This window comes from Lolium rigidum, chromosome 3 (assembly GCF_022539505.1).
Source record: "Lolium rigidum isolate FL_2022 chromosome 3, APGP_CSIRO_Lrig_0.1, whole genome shotgun sequence".
NCBI classification, from domain to species: Eukaryota; Viridiplantae; Streptophyta; class Magnoliopsida; order Poales; family Poaceae; genus Lolium; species Lolium rigidum.
In genome coordinates, this window is record NC_061510.1 from 412,417,768 (window position 1) to 412,440,016 (window position 22,249).

At 43.5% G+C, this 22,249-nt stretch overlaps 1 protein-coding gene and 1 long non-coding RNA gene across 3 annotated transcripts; both read left to right on the forward strand.

Moving 5' to 3' along the window:
• The first annotated feature begins 522 nt into the window (after positions 1 to 522).
• Positions 523 to 20,463, forward strand: LOC124704710. The gene is made up of 3 exons (XR_007003644.1): positions 523 to 535; positions 14,187 to 14,190; positions 20,077 to 20,463. It is a non-coding gene; the product is annotated as an uncharacterized LOC124704710 (long non-coding RNA).
• On the forward strand, positions 16,279 to 19,144 carry LOC124704709 (luc7-like protein 3). Of its 2 annotated transcripts, XR_007003643.1 has the most exons (6): positions 16,279 to 16,662; positions 16,970 to 17,045; positions 17,156 to 17,350; positions 17,465 to 17,674; positions 17,762 to 18,147; positions 18,248 to 19,144. XR_007003643.1 is itself a non-coding variant. In XM_047236981.1 (5 exons), the coding sequence occupies exons 1-5, from the start codon at positions 16,451 to 16,453 to the stop codon at positions 18,095 to 18,097; spliced, it is 1,029 nt and encodes a 342-aa protein (XP_047092937.1). In that variant the 5' UTR covers positions 16,279 to 16,450; the 3' UTR covers positions 18,098 to 19,144. The 2 variants fall into 2 exon arrangements, 1 of the variants encoding a protein (XP_047092937.1); XM_047236981.1 differs by having other exon boundaries at positions 17,762 to 19,144.
• Positions 20,464 to 22,249: the final 1,786 nt, after the last annotated feature.

The window sequence follows — 22,249 nt, forward strand, 5'->3', positions numbered from 1 at the left end:
ACGACCATATTTCCCTCTCTCATAATAGCTTTCAGTAGCATCATTGATGAAATCCACAATATACCCATCACTTAAAACATTCTTATCATGGTTCATATGCATAGAAGTATCATTAATTTTGGCATAAGAAGAGTTATTCTCATTAATAGTAATTGGAGTAAGATTATTATCAAGAATTTGAACATGGTAAACAAGTTGCATATTAAGGGAATTGTTTTTGGTAATCCAATCATGACTATGACAAGTTTCATAAGGATATTTAGAACCTATATCATAGCATTCTTTATAATAATCATCAGAGATCGGAGGAACAGTGTCATCATAGGAAATAGAATAGTTATCTTTCACAGTCGGTTTATCTGTGTCCACACCATTATTGTTATTAGAAGGAGATGTATCAAGAACATAATGACCAGTAGCTAAAGGATTTTCAAACACCTCTTCCCCAAGCTTAGAGCTTTCTATATCATTATGGGAGGAAGCATGGATAGCACTGACACTATGGCAATTATTGTCATCATCATTTTCAGAATTAGTTTCCCAGAGATTTGCAATATCAAAAGTAGTGTGCTCATTCAAATCATGATTGCTAATGTATGTAAAGGACATAGGAAAATCATCGTATTCAGATTCATTATCACAATAATCATTAGGAGCAACATACTTACGGTTACCTAGCGTTATCTCATTCACGCGGGGATACGCCGTTACCTCTTTCTTTTTATTCTCCTTCTTCTTCTTCTTCTTCGTTCCCTTTTTCTTCTTCTTCTCTTCCTTCTCCTCGTTCCCTTCTTTAGGAGGAAGAGGCTTGAAGGGTGGCTTGTCCGCATAACCTGATTTACTTTCAGAAACAATAGAAGAAACTTGGGAGGATCCCTCCTTTTCATTAATTAGTTGAAAACACATAGCGGTCCTATCATATTTTGGCAAGGTGTCATCTTCTAAAATATTTTGTATGTAAGTATTTGTATGGCTATTATAAATGCAATAAGAAAAACACCCATGCGAGGACATCATCAATATCAAGATCACTCATATGTAACAAAGAGATTTTTCTCGACAGTTCTTCACACCCCAAAAATAAAGTAAGTTCATCATGCTGATTAGGAGTAATTTCATCATCACAATACAAATTTGCAGCACTCATTGGGTTAAAATTATCATTGGAGGAGCATTGAAAATTAAAATGACCCACTTCATGGCAAACTTCACAAATAAAAGGATAGAGGGCACAAACTTTTTTACCAAGATCATCTAAAGCCCTAAACCACTTTCTAGTTTTTTCATTAGCATGATGGATACAATATTCATCTTTGATTTGATTAATTCCACAAGGTCTATGTATTCCACAAAAATTAACATGCTTATAAGGAATAGCATTCTTAGGAGTTTGAGCATGCTTATTTCAATAATTAACAATAATTTCATTCTTCATGCAAGCCTCTTTAAAAGGTTCATGATACTTATCAAAATTCTTTTTAGGCAATTCAAAATGAGAAGCAAAGGCTTTATAAATATTTGCAGCAACTTGAGAGTCAAGACCATAAGTAGCACTCATATTTCGAAATTTATCGGTATCCATAAAAGCTTCAATGCATTCATAATCATAATTTATACCCGACTCTTTAACTTTGTCGTTCTCCCATCCTTCAGCGTTCTCCTCAATCCGATCAAGAAGATCCCACCTAGCTTCAACCTCCTTGCTTGTGAAAGATCCCTCCGAACAGTGCATCCAGATAGTCCTTGTGTTGTCCCGAAAGCCTCGCATAAAAATTGTTAACAATAACATTACGGGGAGCTCATGAATGGGACATTTGAGCATTAGTGACTTCAATCTCCCCCACGCTTGAGAAATACTCTCTCCATCACGAGGATAAAAGTTATAAATATAATTCCTATCAATATGCACTTCATGAGGAGGATAAAATTTAGAATAAAAGAGAGGTACAATTTCCTCCCAACCAAGAGAATGACTATTCTCCAACAATTTATACCAATGCGCCGCTTTACCAGTACAACGAAATAGAGAATAGCTTCTTCTTCACTTCATCCATAGAGATACCTGCACACTTGAATAACCCGCATAATTCATGCAAAAACAAGTAAATGATCTCCAGGATGGATAGTTCCATCCCCTTTATAGCGGTTATCCATAACGCGTTCAATAATTTTCATAGGTATTTTATACGGAATACTTTCAAGCAGGTGGATTTAAAATATCAGAAGCATCATTAGATTTATCGCATATGGGAGATAAAGCATTATCGTAACAAATTTTCTCCCCTAAAGATGGGAAGCCAAAAAGATCACAGAAACTAGCTTCCCCAAGCTTAGACTTATTCATAGCATTAGCAGTGATTGCGTTCATACCAATAATATTGCTACTAGCATGCAAATGAGGTTCCATAGGTTCTTTAATTTTCGCATCACACAATTCATGTCTTAGCTTAGGAAATAAATTAAGAAGCTCATAGTTATATTCCATTATGCCTAACTAGTGTAAAACAAGAAACAAAAAGATGCAATTGCAGGATCTAAAGGAAATAGCTTCGAGCACAAACACAATGGCGCCAGAAAATTACTTTACCTGGAACCGAAGTATGAGTGCCTTTTACCTTTCCTCCCCGGCAACGGCGCCAGAAAAGTGCTTGATGTCTACGCCCCCTCCTTTTCTCGTAGACGGTGTTGGGCCTCCAAGAGCGAGAGGTTTGTAGAACAGCAAGCAAGTTTCCCTTAAGTGGATCACCCAAGGTTTATCGAACTCGGGGAGGAAGAGGTCAAAGATATCCCTCTCATGCAACCCTGCAACCACAAAGCAAGAAGTCTCTTGTGTCCCCAACACACCTAATAGGTGCACTAGTTCGGCGAAGAGATAGTGAAATACAGGTGGTATGAATAAGTATGAGCAGTAGCAACGGCACCGTAAAAGTGCTTTGCCCAGGTCGAGAAACAAGCAAGTAGTAACGCAATAGAAACAAGAAACAAGCGATAGCGATATTTAGGAACAAGGCCTAGGGATCATACTTTCACTAGTGGACACTCTCAACATTGATCACATAACAGAATAGATAAATGCATACTCTACACTCTTTTGTTGGATGATGAACACCATTGCGTAGGATTACACGAACCCTCAATGCCGGAGTTAACAAGCTCCACAATTCAATGTTCATATTTAAATAACCTTAGAGTGCATGAAAGATCAACACGACTAAACCAAGTACTAACATAGCATGCACACTCGTCACCTTCACACTATGTAGGAGGAATAGATCACATCAATACCATCATAGCAATAGTTAACTTCATAATCTACAAGAGATCATAATCATAGCCTACGCCAAGTACTAACACGGATGCACACACTGTCACCATTACACCGTGCAGGAGGAATAAAACTACTTTAATAACATCACTAGAGTAGCACATAGAATAGTAGTGATACAAAACTCATATGAATCTCAATCATGTAAAGCAGCTCATGAGATTATTGTATTGAAGTACATGGGAGAGAGATGAACCACATAGCTACAGCGGAGCGCTCAGCCTCGGGGGTGGATTACTCCCTCCTCATCATGGAGGCAGCGATGGCGGTGAAGATGGCGGTGAAGACGGCGGTGGAGATGGCTCCGGGGGCAATTCCCCGTCCCGGCAGGGTGCCGGAACAGAGAGTTCTGTCCCCTGAATTGGAGTTTCGCGACGGTGGCGGCGCCCCTGGAGTCTTTCTGGAGTTTCGTCCATTTTCGTATCGAGGTTTTAGGTCGAGGGGCTTCTTATAGGCGAAGAGGCGGCGTCAGAAGGTCAACGAGGCGACGACACCATAGGGGGGCGCGGGCCACCCCCAGGCCGCGCCGGCCTATGGTCTGGTGGGCCTGTGGCCCCCCTCTGGCGACTCTCGGGTGTTCTGGATGCTTCCGGGGATTCTAAGATGCTGGCGTTGATTTCGTCCAATTTCGAGAATATTTCCTTACTAGGATTTCTGAAACAAAAACAGCAGAAAACAAAGAATCGGCCCTTTGGCATCTCGTCAATAGGTTAGTTCCGGAAAACGCATAAATATGACATAAAGTATGCATAAAACATGTAGATATCATCAATAATGTGGCATGGAACATAAGAAATTATCGATACGTCGGAGACGTATCAGGGCCCACACATGGGGCTGGCGCGGCCAGGCTAGGGCCCGCGCCCCCCTGTTGTGTGGCGGCTCCGTACCCCCTCCGATGCCGCCTCTTCGCCTATTTAAGCCTCCTCGACCTAAATCTTCGATACGGAAAAGCCACGGTACGAGAAACCTTCCAGAGCCGCCGCCATCGTGATGCCAAGATCTGGGGGACAGGAGTCTCTGTTCCGGCACGCCGCCAGGACGGGGAAGTGCCCCCGGAAGGCTTCTCCATCGACACCGCTGCCATCTCCACCACCATCTTCATCAACGCTGCTGTCTCCCATGAGGAGGGAGTAGTTCTCCATCGAGGCTCGGGGCTGTACCGGTAGCTATGTGGTTAATCTCTCTCCTATGTACTTCAATACAATGATCTCATGAGCTGCCTTACATGATTGAGATTCATATGAGTTTTGTATCACAATTCATCTATGTGCCACTCTAGTGATGTTATTAAAGTAGTCTATTCCTCCTGCACGGTGTAATGGTGACAGTGTGTGCATCGTGTAGTACTTGGCGTAGGCTATGATTGTGATCTCTTGTAGATTATGAAGTTAACTATTGCTATGATGGTATTGATGTGATCTATGCCTCCTTTCGTAGCGTGAAGGTGACAAGTGTGCATGCTATGTTAGTACTTGGTTTGGTTGTGTTGATCTGTCGTGCACTCTAAGGTTATTTAAATATGAACATCGAATATTGTGGAGCTTGTTAACTCCGACATTGAGGGTTCGTGTAATCCTACACAGTTAGTGGTGTTCATCATCCAACAAGAGGGTGTAGAGTTTAGCATCTATCTATTTATTCTGTTATGTGATCAATGTTGAGAGTGTCCACTAGTGAAAGTATGATCCCTAGGCCTTGTTCCTAAATACTGCTATCGCTGCTTGTTTACTGTTTTACTGCATCTGTACTGTCCGCAATATTACCACCATCAACCACACGCCAGTCCTGGATAGCAAAGCACTTTTCTGGCGCTGTTACTACTGCTCATACTTATTCATACCACCTGTATTTCACTATCTCTTCGCCGAACTAGTGCACCTATTAGGTGTGTTGGGGACACAAGAGACTTCTTGCTTTGTGGTTGCAGGGTTGCATGAGAGGGATATCTTTGACCTCTTCCTCCCCGAGATCGATAAACCTTGGGTGATCCACTTAAGGGAAACTTGCTGCTGTTCTACAAACCTCTGCTCTTGGAGGCCCAACACTGTCTACAAGAATAGAAGCACCCGTAGACATCAAGCACTTTTCTGGCGCCGTTGCCGAGGAGGAAAGGTAAAAGGCACTCATATTCCGGTTCCAGGTAACTAAGTACTTTTCTGGCGCCATTGTGTTTGTGCTCGAAGCTATTTCCTTTAGATCCTGCAATTGCATCTTTTTGTTTCTTGTTTACACTAGTAAGGCATGATGGACAACAATGAGCTTCTTATTCTATTTCCTGATTTAAGACATGGATGGTTTGATCCGAAAAATAAAAAAACCCATGGAACATATTAGTATGAACACTTTGAACACCATTGTTGCTAATGATATGGAAAATTCTAAGCTTGGGGAAGCTGGTTTTGATGAGCATGATATTTTTAGTCCCCCGGGCATGGAGGAGAAAATTTACTTTTATGATACTTTGCCTCCTATATATGATGATAATAATGATAGTAGCCTTTTGGTACCACCTGTTATGGAGGATAAATTTGATTATGATTACAATATGCCTCCTATATTTGATGATGAGAATAATAATGATAGCTACTTTGTTGAATTTTCTACCACTACAACTAAAATTGATTATGCTTATGTGGAGAGTAATAATTTTATGCATGAGACTCATGATAAGAATGCTTTATGTGATAGTTATATTGTTGAGTTTTCTCATGATGCTACTGAAAATCTTTATGAGAGAGAAAAATATGGTTGTAGAAATTTTCATGTTACTAAAACACCTCTCTTTTTGCTGAAAATCTTGAAGCTGCACTTGTTTTATCTTTCTATGCTTGTTGCACTATGCTTCATGAACTTGTTTATTTACAAGATTCCTTTTTATAGGAAGCATGTTAGGCTTAAATGTGTTTTGAATTTGCCTCTTGATGCTCTCTTTTGCTTCAAATACTATTTCTTGAGAGTGCATCATTAAAATTGCTGAGCCCATCTTAATGGCTATAAAGAAAGAACTTCTTGGAAGATAACCCATGTGTTTATTTTGCTACAGCAATTTTGTTTTATATTTGAGTCTTGGAAGTTGTTACTACTGTAGCAACCTCTCCTTATCTTACTTTATTGCATTGTTGTGCCAAGTAAAGTCTTTGATAGTAAGGTTCATACTAGATTTGGATTATCGTGCAGAAACAGATTTCTTTTCTGTCACGAATCTGGGCCTAATTCTCTGTAGGTAACTCAGAAAATTATGCCAATTTACGTGAGTGATCCTCAGATATGTACGCAACTTTCATTCAATTTGAGCATTTTCATTTGAGCAAGTCTGGTGCCTCTTTAAAATTCGTCTTTACGGATTGTTCTGTTTTGACAGATTCTGCCTTTTATTTCGCATTGCTTCTTTTGCTATGTTGGATGGATTTCTTTGTTCCATTAACTTCCAGTAGCTTTGTGCAATGTACAGAAGTGTTAAGAATGATTGTGTCACCTCTGAACATGTGAATTTTTGATTATGCACTAACCCTCTAATGAGTTTGTTTTGAGTTTGGTGTGGAGGAAGTTTTCAAGGGTCAAGAGAGGAGGATGATACAATATGATCAAGAAGAGTGAAAGCTCTAAGCTTGGGGATGCCCCGGTGGTTCATCCCTGCATATTTCAAGAAGACTCAAGCGTCTAAGCTTGGGGATGCCCAAGGCATCCCCTTCTTCATCGACAAATTATCGGGTTCCTTCTCTTGAAACTATATTTTTATTCGGTCACATCATATGTACTTTACTTGGAGTGTCTGTATGTTTCTTGTTTTTGTTTTGTTTGAATAAATGCTTGTGTGGGAGAGAGACACGCTCCGCTGGTTCATATGAACACATGTGTTCTTAGCTTTTAATTTTCATGGCGAAGGTTGAATCTGCTTCGTTAATTGTTATATGGTTGGAAACGGGAAATGCTACATGTAGTAATTCTAAAATGTTCTGGATAATGTGATACTTGGCAATTGTTGTGCTCATGTTTAATCTCTTGCATCATATACTTTGCACCTATTAATGAAGAAATACATAGAGCTTGCTAAAATTTGGTTTGCATAATTAGTCTCTCTAAGATCTAGATAATTTCTAGTAAGGGTCGAACAACAAGGAAGACGGTGTAGAGTCTTATAATGTTTACAATATGTTTTTTATGTGAGTTTTGCTGCACCGGTTCATCCTTGTGTTGTTTCAAATAACCTTACTAGCCTAAGCCTTGTATCGAGAGGGAATACTTCTCATGCATCCAAAATCCTTGAGCCAAACACTATGCCACTTGTGTCCACCATACCTACCTACTACATGGTATTTCTCCGCCATTCCAAAGTAAATTGCTTGAGTGCTACCTTTAAATTTCCATTCTTCGCCTTTGCAATATATAGCTCATGGGACAAATAGCCTAAAAACTATTGTGGTATTGAATATGTACTTATGTATCTTATCTCTTATTAAGTTGCTTGTTGTGCGATAACCATGTTCCTGGGGACACCATCAACTACTCTTTGTTGAATATCATGTGAGTTGCTATGCATGTCCGTCTTGTCTGAAGTAAGGGAGATTTACCACTAAAATGGTTAGAGCATGCATAATGTTAGAGAAGAACATTGGGCCGCTAACTAAAGCCATGATCCATGGTGGAAGTTTCAGTTTTGGACAAATATCCTCAATCTCATATGAGAAAATTAATTGTTGCTACATGCTTATGCATAAAAGAGGAGTCCATTATCTCGTTGTCTATGTTGTCCCGGTATGGATGTCTAAGTTGAGAATAATCAATAGCGAGAAATCCAATGCGAGCTTTCTCCTTAGACCTTTGTATAGGCGGCATAGAGGTACCCCTATGTGACACTTGGTTAAAACATGTGCATTGCAATGATAATCCAGGTAATCCGAGCTAATTAGGACAAGGTGCGGGCACTATTAGTATACTATGCATGAGGCTTGCAACTTGTAAAATATAATTTACATAACACATATGCTTTATTACTACCGTTGACAAAATTGTTTCTTGTTTTCAAAACCAAAGCTCTAGCACAAACATAGCAATCCATGCTTCCCTCTGCGAAGGGTCTTTCTTCTACTTTTATGTTGAGTCAGTTTACCCATTTCTCTCTATCTAAGAAGCAAACACTTGTGTGAACTGTGCATTGATTCCTACATACTTGCATATTGCACTTGTTATATTACTTTATGTTGACAACTATCCATGAGATATACATGTTACAAGTTGAAAGCAACCGCTGAAACTTAATCTTCCTTTGTGTTGCTTCAATACCTTTACTTTGAATTATTGCTTTATGAGTTAACTCTTATGGAAGACTTATTGATGCTTGTCTTGAAAGTACTATTCATGAAAAGTCTTTGCTTTATGATTCAGTTGTTTACTCATGTCATTTACCATTGCTTTGATCGCTGCATTCATTACATGTGCTTACAATAGTATGATCAAGGTTATGATGGCATATCACTCCAGAAATTATCTTTGTTATCGTTTACCTGCTCGGGACGAGCAGAAACTAAGCTTGGGGATGCTGATACGTCTCCGACGTATCGATAATTTCTTATGTTCCATGCCACATTATTGATGATATATACATGTTTTATGCATACTTTATGTCATATTTATGCATTTTCCGGAACTAACCTATTGACGAGATGCCGAAGTGCCAGTTCCTATTTTCTCGCTGTTTTTGGTTTCAGAAATCCTAGTAAGGAAATATTCTCGGAATTGGACGAAATCAACGCCCAGCATCTTAGAATCCCCGGAAGCTTCCAGAACACCCGAGAGCCGCCAGAGAGGGGCCACAGGGGGCCCACACATGGGGCTGGCGCGGCCAGGCTAGGGCCCGCGCCCCCCTGTTGTGTGGCGGCTCCGTACCCCCTCCGACGCCGCCTCTTCGCCTATTTAAGCCTCCTCGACCCAAATCTTCGATACGGAAAAGCCACTGTACGAGAAACCTTCCAGAGCCGCCGCCATCGCGAAGCCAAGATCTGGGGGACAGGAGTCTCTGTTCCGGCACGCCGCCGGGACGGGGAAGTGCCCCCGGAAGGCTTCTCCATCGACACCGCTGCCATCTCCACCGCCATCTTCATCAACGCTGCTGTCTCCCATGAGGAGGGAGTAGTTCTCCATCGAGGCTCGGGGCTGTACCGGTAGCTATGTGGTTAATCTCTCTCCTATGTACTTCAATACAATGATCTCATGAGCTGTCGTACATGATTGAGATTCATATGAGTTTTGTATCACAATTCATCTATGTGCCACTCTAGTGATGTTATTAAAGTAGTCTATTCCTCCTGCACGGTGTAATGGTGACAGTGTGTGCATCGTGTAGTATTTGGCGTAGGCTATGATTGTGATCTCTTGTAGATTATGAAGTTAACTATTGCTATGATGGTATTGATGTGATCTATGCCTCCTTTCGTAGCGTGAAGGTCACAGTGTGCATGCTATGTTAGTACTTGGTTTGGTTGTGTTGATCTGTCGTGCACTCTAAGGTTATTTAAATATGAACATCGAATATTGTGGAGCTTGTTAACTCCGGCATTGAGGGTTCGTGTAATCCTACACGATTAGTGGTGTTCATTATCCAACAAGAGGGTGTAGAGTTTAGCATCTATCTATTTATTCCGTTATGTGATCAATGTTGAGAGTGTCCACTAGTGAAAGTATGATCCCTAGGCCTTGTTCCTAAATATCGCTATCGCTGCTTGTTTACTTGTTTTACTCGCATCCGTACTATCTCGCAATATTACCACCATCAACCACACGCCGATCCCGGACAGACAAAGCACTTTTCTGGCGCTGTTACTACTGCTCATACTTATTCATACCACCTGTATTTCACTATCTCTTCGCCGAACTAGTGCACCTATTAGGTGTGTTGGGGACACAAGTGACTTCTTGCTTTGTGGTTGCAGGTTTGCATGAGAGGGATATCTTTGACCTCTTCCTCCCTGAGATCGATAAACCTTGGGTGATCCACTTAAGGAAAACTTGCTGCTGTTCTACAAACCTCTGCTCTTGGAGGCCCAACACTGTCTACAAGAATAGAAGCACCCGTAGACATCAATGCTACGTATGCCTGCATCCAAGGTACTTCAATCATCATGACTTTCTCTGGTTTTTCCTCATCATCTGATATATGTGTTACTGGAGTTCCTGGAGCCCCCGGGTCTTTCTTGACATTTTCCTTTTTCTTCACCTGCTTAGGCGCTTTCTTCGCCTTCGTTCATCTTTCACTGATTTCCTCCCAAAAAAACACCAGGTGGAATTGCCATGCATTGCGAGCCGATGTTTGCCAGAATGTCGGCTTCCTCGTTGTTGAGCCTGCTGATATGGTTTATTTCACAGCCATCGAAGGTTTTCTCGAGTTCGTTGTACACCTCCTTGTATGCCATCATGCTTTCATTGACTGCATCACACTTGTTCATTACTTGTTGAGCCACCAATTGGGAGTCTCTGAAGATTTTTAAGTGAGTAGCGCCACACGATTTTACCATCTTCATCCCATGGATAAGTCCTTCATATTCTGCTTCGTTGTTTGATGCATTAGGGAAAGTCATCCGCAATATGTACTTCATTTTATCGCCCTATGGTGAAACAAGTACTACGCCTGCTCCAGCTCCTTCTAGCCTCTTGGACCCGTCGAAGTTCATATGCTAGGTAGTCGACAAATATGGGGGTCCCGTATTTTGAAGTTCCATCCATTCTGCGACAAAATCTGGCAAGATTTGCGACTTGATTGCTTTTCTTTTTTCATATGTGATGTCCCGAGGGGAACACTCGATTCCCCAAAGGGAGGCACGTCCTGTGGCTTCTGTATTGTTTAAAATATTCGAGAGAGGCGCCTCGTTGACTACAATTATCGGGTGCGCCGAAAATAGTGTCGTAGTTTTTTTGCCGACATGAATACTCCATATGCTAGCTTCTGATAGTGCGGGTAACGCTGCTTGGATGGTGACAACACTTCGCCAATGAAGTATATTGGTCGTTGGACCCCATGTATCTTTTCTTCTTCTCGCTCTACTACGAGGACTGTGCTCACCACCTGAGGTGTGGACGCGATATATAACAGGAGATGTTCTTTTTTCTTTTGGAGCCACCAATACTGGTGGTGTCGAAATTGTACGTTTTAGATGGTCGAAAGCTCTGTCCGCTTCCTTGTTCCACTCGAAGTTTTCTCCTTGCTTGATGAGCGTGTAGAAAGGCAGCGCTTTTTCTCCCAGCCTTGCAATGAATCTGCTTAATGCTACGACTCGATCAGTTAGCTGTTGTATTTCCTTAAGCTTGGTTGGTTTTCTCATCTTCAGGATAGCTTGTATTTTTTCTGGGTTGGCCTCGATCCCTCTAGCTGACACCAAGTATCCGAGGAGTTCTCCCCCCAGGAACTCCAAAGGAACATTTCTTCGGGTTCAACTTGAGGCGAAATTTTCGAGGTTGTCGAAAGTTTCTCGCTGGTCATCGATGAGGGATGACCCTGTCTTTGTTGTGATGACGACGCCGTTGATATATACTTGAACGTTCTTGCCAATCTGCGTGGCGATACACTTCTGCATCATCCTCTGGTACGTGGCTCCCGCATTTTTTAACCCGAAGGGCATTGTCCTATAGCAGAACACACCATAAGGGGTTATGAAAGTTGTTTTGACTTCTTCTTCTTCTTTCTATGCGATATCCAAGTTTGTTGTGATAGTTGTCATCTTTTTAGTATCTGTCAGGTGAATCTGCACTTTCTTGGAATTCTTGGAGGTGTCGAAGGCTTGCTCTTGCAGGGGTCTTCCTCTGTCAGGTAGCACATCGTAGTTGGTTGTCAATCTGGACGCAGCATATTCCGCTTGCATGGCGAACGTTTCGGAAAGCTTGTGGAAATATTTATCGCATGAGTCCGCCATGGCGAAGCTTCCTTTGACTATTATTGGCCCCTTAGGTCCAGGGATTCTCCACTACAAGTATGTGTAGTGCGGCACAACCATGAATCTGGCATATGCGGGTCGTCCCAATAACGCGTGATATTGTGATGGCCAATCAATGACTTCGAATTCCAGCCTCTCTTTCCTGAAGGTTTCCCCTGTCCCGAATAGTACGTCTAGTAGAATTTTGCCTAGAGGATAACTCGGTTTCTTAGGTTGAATACCGTGAAAACGCGTATCCATTGGTAGCAGGTTTGCCAGGGAGATATTTGTCTTTCGCAACGGATTTGCGTATATAAGGTTTAAGCTGCTTCCTCCGTCTATGAATATGCGGGAGACCTCAAATCCTGCGATAACTGCTGGTAAGATCATAGCTGACTGCCATGTTCAAGGAACTTAAGGTGGATGATCCTCCTGGGTGAACCCTATTGCTTGTCTCGACCAATTGAGGTACTCAATGGTTGGTGGAGGCGAATTTTCTACCATGTACACCTATCGCGAAATTATCTTCTGCGACCTATTCGACGGCCTGCCCTTCTGTATCATCATCACTGCTCCCGTTGTATCTATGAAGTCGCCATTATTTCCTGAAGGTGCCGCAAGCTGCAACTGATGCTGATTTGCATTGATAATTGCGCGTGGTGGCGGCAGGTGGATTTCACGATGGTGGCGGCAGGTGGATTTCACTTCTTGGCCCCTGCACGTACCCCCTGTTTTGCCGCTTGCGTGTTGGTGTTCCCCGCATACATTCACAAAGCTTTTAAAGTTCGGTAGTCCTTCTGCAGATGACCCGACTGTCTTTTTTCCCTCACTGTCGAGATAAAAATGCATCTGACATGGCCCGTTCAAAAGATCTTCGGGTGACGTGTTGTATGGCCTTGGAAACCTATGCCGATTATTTTGTCTGCTAGAACTTGGCACATCTCTATGATCGTTGCGCTGGTCGTTGCTTCTCTGGTAATCATCCCGATGATTTCCTCCACTATTTCTAGGAAGCCAGCCGCCACTTTGCTGGCACAATCATAATCTAAGAAGTGGCGATATCGTCGCTTATTTTGATTGTTGTTTCTATTGCGGTCCTCCTCGGGTGACCTCTACCGTTTATTTTGAACAACATCTTCCCCATCAGCCCAGCGATTCGCTATTTCCATTAGGTCTGCTATTGTTCTCGGGTTGGATCTACCCAACTCTTCGATAAGATCTCTTCTTTGGACCCCTGCAACAAATGCGTCAATTGCTCTTTCATCAGACACAATTTCTGCCAAATTTTTTATGATGCTCCATCGTGGATGTATATCCTCTTTGATTCGTCCGACTTCTGCTTGCAAGTCCTTAACTGCTCTATTGATGCAGATTTCTTGCACGTGGAACGGAAGTTTCTCACAAACAAGTCCTCGAAATTTCCCAGTTGTCGATGGACCCTCCTAGTAACTTCTTCAACCAAGATCTTGCGGCTCCGCTGAGGTGAACTTGAATACTTTGCATGGCCGTTGCCCTAGTTTCGCCCATCAACTTCACTGTTTCCAGGTAGTCGACCAACCAATCCTCTGGATCTTGCAATCCATCGATTTTTTTATAGTTGCCGGGTAACTTAAAGCTAGAGGAAACCCACGTTTTGCGAACCCGTTGGGTAAAGCAAGGGAGTCTGCACATGTCTTCATCGTTAACTTCTGGCGAGTGTCGTCGTTCTCGTGTTCTGTTTTCTTGACTTCTCTCGTCACGTGCTCTATCGTCTCGAGCCTGGAGGATCTCGTGCTGCCACCGTAGTTAGTCACGGACCATTTTGCCTTGGACTATTTCTTTGTGGGGCACTTTCGGGTTGTGGTGCAACCTCTCTTCCTGCTATCGCTGCTCCAATGACGCCAACTCCTGCCATAGCCATGTTATACAACACTTCCGTGGGATCTCCTTGAGGTGGTTTTGATGCCATTATGAAGGCATGTGTTACCATGTATCCTGCTTCCAGAGTTTTTGTGATGATGTGCCCTCTCGTTTCTATTGACATAAAGGACATGTCGAGGTTTTGGATCAGGTTTTACCGTTCGTGACCGGGCACGTTTGCCAATCGAGATCTTGCTCTTGCGCGAGTGTCCCTATGACTATCTCCCGAAGTTCTTGAGTGTCGATTCAGGTTTGCCCTGCGCGCACTTGACGCAGAAGGTGCAGTTTTTCTTTATTCGAGTATTATCCTTTATTTTCTAACTCTCGACCAGCACGAGCGCGTTTATATTGGTATGTTAACAACGCATGTGGCGTAGCTGCAGTAGTCATCGGCTATGTGCCATTAATGGATCTCTGAGCTCTATCCCAAGCTTCTTGCGGCAACTGCACTTTCTCTCGTGGTGTGGACCCGATGTATTTGTTTGTTGTTCCACGCGTGAGATCTGTGGGATCGATATATGGATTTCCCAAATCATCGAAAGCCTCAGACGCGTCATCCTCTTGGCACTTGGCGGCTTGCCTCCCCGATTACGCAGACTTTTGGCTTCAGGGTCGGTGACACCGTATGTATCGACGAAGACCTCCCTAACAGCAGTAGATTTGTCGATGAAGTCGAAGTTGGCGAAGCCAAAGTTATCGGTGCTTTCCGAGTCGCTATCCAGATTGGAACCTCGACCCGAAAGTTATGTCGCCTAGCAGATCGGCGAGTACCCCACGGGTGGCGGGCTTGGTGAAGCTTGGCAGTGAAACTTCCTCATCGCCTCGATGGTTGATGTTGTTGATCCCGAAAGATCAGAATCGGCCGCTAACGGTCCCGAAAAAATTGTGGTTTTAGGTAAAAGGAATGAAACTTCCTCATCGCCTCGATGGTTGATGTTGTTGATCCCGAAAGATCAGAATCGGCCGCTAACGGTCCCGAAAAAATTGTGGTTTTAGGTAAAAGGAAACATGGGCAAGGTAGGTATGGTATCTAATAAATATTTATCTGTCTAGATGTGTCTAGGTACATTCATACTAGTTGCAAGTAATATGAGTTGGAGGGAGTATATTTTTTTAATGAAAAAAGAGAGACATCCTCTTGTAGTCTTGTCAAGGACTGACAGAGGTCCATCTAGGTCTTCCGCGTCTGCGTCTCCCAGGCGGCGGCGGTGGAAACAAATTTCCTGCTCCAATCTCCAGCATCTGCGTTGGGCCCCTCTCCTTCCGCTTGCCGCTCCGGCGGTAGGAGGGAGGGGGACCCCGTTTTTTGCATGGTACTTAGGGCTAGGAGTTCTCTGGCATGGAGCGCCGTTGGGGTGGTGGGAGCGGCGCCCGAGCAAATAAATCTGCCTCAACTCTTCTCCCACACCGGCGCCGTCCTTCATTGCGGCGTCTCAGAGTTGGTGGCACTGTGTGCTTGCCGATCTTTTAGATCGGTGGCTTTAGGGTTCATGGATGGTGTCGGCGAGGCGGCAGTGACGACTCCATCAGATGGTTTTTTCCTCCTGCTCTGTCCCCGTTGCTGCGGCGTTGTCTCCGGCGCCAAGGTGGAGCAGAGAGGATTCGTCCAGGAGTACGTGCAGACGGTGGTCTGCACGCGGTGACAGCTGGAAGATGGTGCACCTTGTGGTGGGTTCGTGGTTGAAGGCCGATGGTTACGGTTCCCTACTCCGACATCGTCGTGCGTGGGTGCCGGTCGTTGAAGTTCGATGGCGTGTCCAGGGACATGTTGCCCTGGTCTGATTCTTTCAACGGCAATGGTGTCCTATGGCAAACTACATTGGAGGTCCGAAAAGCTGATGATCAGCGATGGAGCCGCGTCGAGCTCAGGTGAAGAGGTGATCTGTCCATTTTTTCCTTGGTGGCTGCCACGGTGGTGCCAAAGAAGATGGATAGGCGTTGGTTTGTCACATAGGTTTATCCTATCTTTCTAGATCTGTAAGATCGGTGTATACGTATTTTGTATCTCGCATTTTATTTATCAATGAGAATCATATTACCATGCAAAAAAAAAACACGGACAGAGGTAGCAATTGTGACTGAGTGGAAACGGTTTTCTGATCCAAATAAATATCCATCCAATTGGCCCAAACAAACAAACTCCAGCAGCTCGATTGGATTTGAGATTGGAAATCCGAACCCTATTCAGAGAGATCCAAATCGGCCCAAACAAACCCAATCAGCTCTTTTGCTCGTCGTCCGGTCCGTCTCTCTTCTCCACGGCACACACCGCCGCCGCCGCATCCGGCATCAGCTAGGGTTTGCGCTGCCGTCGTCGAGGATGGACGCGCAGCGGGCTCTGCTGGACGCGCTGATGGGTTCGTCGAGGAACCTGACGGAGGATGAGAAAAAGGATCACCGGGAGGTGGGGTGGGACGACCCCGACGTCTGCGCCCCCTACATGGCCCGCTTCTGCCCGCACGACCTCTTCATCAACACCAAGAGCAACCTTGGCAATTGCCCCAAGATCCACGACCCAATCCTCAAACAAAGGTTCGTTTCTCCTCCTCCTCTCGATCCAATCCCCAATTCTTACTATTATTATTCATCCTTTTTTTAATCTTTGCCAGCATATCTGTATATTCGCAATGTTAATCCTAGCTGATGTCATATTCATTCCATGATTGATACTCATATCTGTATGTATGTATGTATGTATGTATGTATGTATGTATATTAACAATTCCATAAGGAAGGATATTTTCTCAGGATTATTAAGCGTATATGCATATTCCTTAAACATACATGTGTACTCAGTACTTGCACTGTTATGATGTGTCTCCTCCCTGCACAAACACAGTTTCGAGGACTCCCCGAGGTATGCTGCCATCCTGCCCAAATTCGAGGCGGAGCTCGCGCACCGCTGTGAGAAGCTGGTCAGTCAGTTTCTCTCCCTCGCAATTTGCAATCTACAACATAGCCATACCTGGGTATGTACTACTATGTATATCTTGCTTGAATTCCAACCTCTGTCTCCTGCATATAGGTGCTGGACCTTGACAGGAAAATCAGGCGTGGCCGAGACAGGCTTGCTCAAGAAGTCGAATTACCGCCTCCTGCCCACGGTGACAAGTCCGAGCAGCTCTCCATGCTCGAAGAGAAGATCAAGAAGCTGCTGGAGCAGATCGAACAGCTCGGCGAGTCTGGCAAAATTGACGAAGCTACAGCGCTTATGAGGATGGTACTGCACTGACACACAGCCCCCATGACCTTTTTTTTAGTTTGCTCAATTATCACTGGCCCTCAGTGGTGCCTCTACTCAACTAACACGTATCTGATCCTGGATGGATTGCAGGTTGACGTTCTGAATCTCGAGAAGGCGGCTCTGACCAACCAGATAGAGAATAAGGCCCTCATGATCCCGCAGGAGAAGAAGATGGAGCTTTGCGAGCAATGTGGTTCGTTCTTGGTGACCAATGACGTCCTCGAGAGGACGCAATCCCATGTTACCGGCAAGCAGCACATCGGTTATGGTCTCGTCAGGGATTTTCTTGCGGAATACAAGGTGGATAATCGTTTTGTTGCATGGCTAAAAGGGAACAGCACCCTTTTGCCTTTATGACAGCAAGTTCTGATCTCCGTTGCTTTTCAGGCTGCAAGAGAAGAGGAGAGGCTTGCGAGGGAGAAGGAAGTGGACGAGCGCCAGAGTCAGAGGGAGAGAGGGTCTTACCACAACGGAGGCCGACGTGACGTACCTAGGGAGAGACCTGGTAGAGAGCATGATCGTGACCGGTACTGTGAGCGCCACCGTGACAGGGGGAGGCCCTATGAGCATGCAGGCAGAGGGTCAGACTATAGAGGCGGTTCCTACAACAACCGGAGAGATTACGAAAGGGAGAGGCACAGAGACGGTAGGAATGGTGATGCAAGAAGGAACATGGGGAGAATGAGGAGCAGATCACGGTCTCCGGGCAGGCACGGTTATTAAATCATTATGAAGAAGGCCAGGCAATTAGTTCGAGTTATCAGACTTGCGAGGTAGACCGTTATGCCCTTTACTTGTTTATTCTGTGCCGATGGGTTTGAGTCCGAGTTATGTCGTCATTATTAAAGTTTAAACCTTACTCTGCTCTAGCAGCTTTGTTGAAACCATATGGTCTTTTAGAGGAAAAAAAAACCAGTTGAAGGTATCATCTGTCCTTGTGTAATTTATTGTTGCTTTATATCTTATGTGTGCTCTCAGGTTGTGTTTTCAGTCTAGGAACTGAAAAATTGTTATGCAAATAGAGCTGAAAGCCGTATGGCAGGTATTCCATAACCTCTCTGTCTTATACATGTTAAAACTGGAATTGATATGTATGGTTGGGTAGGACCTGGAAGCATTAGCCGGAGGTGTTTGTGGTGGAAGAACAGGTAACAATTTAAACAAATGGTTTATTTGAGTAATATAAACTAGTGTAACAGCAGCTACTAAACTAATTGGTTGACTTGAGGTAGCACTAGGCCAAGGTATTTGGGGAGAAGAACAGGTAACACGCTACTACACTAATTGGCTGTTTTGAGTAATAAACTAACGCAACAGCAGCTACTAGCTAAATGCTCCAAGCACTCTAATCACCATACCAGATGTTTGCATGATTTGCTTGTTCTGTTTTGTGCTTGCGCTGTTGCTGCCTCGGCAGTGCTGATCCATCTCTGGCAGCTGCCCTTCCTCATGTCGCTCACCTAGGACATCGTTTTTTTTATAACCCTGTCTTGTACATTTAATTTTCACTGCCAGTGTAGATATTGTGTGTATTACACCATACATTTCCTCTTTATGAAGAGAAATCTACGGGGTATTATCTTCAGATACGGCGGCCATTAGTATCTGCAGTAGGGGGTTTCTTTGAATCGGTAAAGATGGTGATTGTCGACATTGGAGATTATCTTACCGGAAGATTTGATGTAACCCGTGCTGTTTTTGAATTACAAACATCATTAGATCATGTGTGTGGAATTCTTCAAGCAAATCATCCAATTGTGTGCATGCTTATTCTTCGAGTTTGCTTGAAATGTTTTGGAGTATTTGGAGTTGTATTGCCAATAATTGTTCCTGACGTTGACGACTAAGACCAATCTTACCGTTGAACGTGCAGGAGGTCTGGTATAAAATGAGTTTGAAAATACGGTATGTTTGTTGGCAGATGTGCAAGTGCAAAGCACAGTCCTAATTGCATTTGTTTGTTCCACGACAAAGTAGTTTGCTCCACATCGTATAATGATGAAATCTGGTGAATTCGTAGCAACACCATTTGGCTTACACAAGGATTTCTGAACAGCCCTGATGTAACCTCTGTATATGTCTGTTTTACATGTTAAGCTGGAATTTATATACTCCGTCACATATTAGGTGTCGGACCCTTTTTTTTTTTGCGATAACCCCCCCTAAGATTTCCTGGCCAAGCAATTCTTTGCTCTCGTCGACGGCGCTGCTTCCCCTCCGCCTCTCGAGGCTGCTTCCCCTCTGCCCCATGCTCCCTCCTTGCGCGCGACGTTTGCCTCCCTCTTTCTCTCGCGTTGTGGTGCCCTGTGCCTCATCCTCTCGTGCCCACTGGGTTAGTGCTTAAAATGAGGATTTTTCTACTCGTGGTGGTGGTGGTGCCGGTGTGGAGGAGCTCAATTCGAGTTGGTGGCCGGCGGAGATCCAATCACTCTGGTGCTGCTCGTGGCGGCACGGCGGAGCTCCAATCTGGTGTTGTTGCTGGATCCAGCCAAGGTCGTGGTAAAAATGGCCTCTTTGCTGGCGCGACATGAGCGGTAGCGGGTGGGTGCAGTTGTGGGAGAACAAGGCGTGGTTGGCGGATGCGGGCATGGCCTTCGTCCAGATCACGTGCGGCGGCTACCACGTCCTCACCAAGTCCGTCCTCAACGTCTACCACGACCTCGTCGCGCTCGCCATCCTCGCCCCCGTTGCCTTCTTTCGAGGGTCAGTCCAGCTCTTACCAGATGCACATTTTGAGAGATAATTTTCAGAGTAGTTCAAACAATTAGGCAACACACTAATTTACAAAGCAACACACGTGAGATGTGCTTGTGTAGATAAACAATACCCCTACTGCTGCTAGCCTAGGCAAATTTACTTTGAAGCAGCTCAATAACAAGCATGAGAGGGATAGGGATTTGGTGCACATGGGCACCAGTGCTCACTCCACTTCTCCACTTCTATTTCTCCAAAAATTATGGCGCTAAATATGTAGATAGATATGTACAGGAGAAGTCTACGCAAAAAAGTTCGATAAAAAATACTTTAAATTTTGAGAAATAGAAAATAAACAAGTTTCTGACAAAAAGATATACTATTTTAATACTATTGTACTACCATTTACTGTCACAAATTTGTCTTTTTTATATTTCTCAAAATACAATGTATTTTTTTAACGGGACTTTTTTGCATACCCCTACAATACATATCTATCTATATATTTAACACCATAATATTTAGAGATATAGAAGTGTGAGATTTTAAAAAAATTAAAAATCTGAAATTGGATGGAGCGCTGGTGCCCACGTGTGAAAGACACTTTCTGGCATTAGAGGTCATGTTCCTTTCTGGCCAAATTTACATGGTCTATACTACTGCTCCTGCTGGTCACACCTGCTCGCTGGAGTACCCATTTCGGGCCAAACTAGCATCTGCCCATGTAACTTCGCATTCTAACACAGCACATACAGTTTTGATGGTTGGAGAGTGTTTCAGCACACTTGATATGGCTCACTTCGCAACCTTCCAGGAGTACTGTACTTTTGCTTTGCTTGTCGAAAAGCTTATGTTTGGGGTAGAAATTTTGGAGTAGCTTAAATTGGTTGATACCTGCAAAACACTGGATCTAAGCATTGATGTATGGGTTTCTGATTGTGATGAAAGTACATCACTCCTGGAACCTGAAATGTCTTTGTTATACTCCAGTAGAACAGTCCAACCTGAATTGTCTTTGTTATTCTACACTACAGTAGATGGGAAAATTTTGGTCTGTTCTACTGGTACTACTGGAGTATTAGCTGCTTGTTTATCTTAGTAAAAAGTTTAACCAGGGTAAACATATGGGTATCCTGCTGGATGAAACTACTGGAGTATCCAGTGATTAAATATCTTGCAAAAAACCAAAGTGCCTTTTCTGTAATTGATGATATACTCTGTTAACATTATATCCAGCCCATGTACAGTCATAATCATAAGTTCATAACCAAAGTGCCTTTCTGGAGTAGATCCAGGAATGTGATAAATTTCAGTATAGGGAACTGAGGGATTCCTGCTTTAGGCGTTTTGTGATAGTGCATTCTTTCTTCGTGCAGACACCATGCCCCTGGTTTCTTCACCTTATGTTTAGGCACCAAGTGAGTATCCTCCTCACCTGTAAATGAGACATGCCCTCATCAAATGAGTAAAATAAAACGTAAAAAATAGTAGCTTCCTATAACAGCTGCGATAGTTTCTAATGGTGTTGGTCGATAGGCTTCTACGTCTGCGATAGCAAGCCACTCTCTGTTTGTGCGATAGCAAACCTATACAAGCGCATGGAGGAGGTGTGATGTATGATGAGAGGACCGAGACCTACTTCTGGTATGGAGAAAATAAGGATGGCAAGACATACAGAGCTCACACCAAGGGAGCCGATCGAGTAAGTTCACTTTTTTCTGCTGCTTTGAGTTTTTGTCATCATTTGTGTGCTAAAGAGCTTCAGTGGCATTTGTTGGTAGGAAACATGCATTATGTTCTGTACTCAAAGTGCACTAGTAGCTAAATTCAGAGTCAGACATCAAGGGAGTAGATTTATTAGCTTCACTCTTCTTTAATGATTAATGTTTCTCTTTTGTTTTTATTTAAATTGAGTACTCCTGATGTTGTCAGCTTCTAATGGAGTAGATTGGTTAAGCCTTTTACAACTCTAAACTACTGATGTTGTCAACTTTTAAATTTTAAAATAACTTGATTTGCTTGAGAACTTACATGACAATGCTTAATGTTTGGACTCCAAGTCAAAAAGTTTTAACAACATGCACTCTTCCTGAATGACAGACTATAAACAGAGACATGCTTCTTAGTTCCAAGCTTAGGGCCTTTGCATGCAGTCTTCCTGAATGACAAACTCCAGAACAG

Bases quoted from the DNA above. Each gene is read 5' to 3' on its own strand.
- LOC124704709 (XM_047236981.1), top strand. From the start codon at position 16,451: ATGGACGCGCAGCGGGCTCTGCTGGACGCGCTGATGGGTTCGTCGAGG. The intron at 17,351-17,464 runs GTACTGCACTGA...GATGGATTGCAG, and splicing joins CTACAGCGCTTATGAGGATG to GTTGACGTTCTGAATCTCGA. The intron at 17,675-17,761 runs GTGGATAATCGT...GTTGCTTTTCAG, and splicing joins ATTTTCTTGCGGAATACAAG to GCTGCAAGAGAAGAGGAGAG.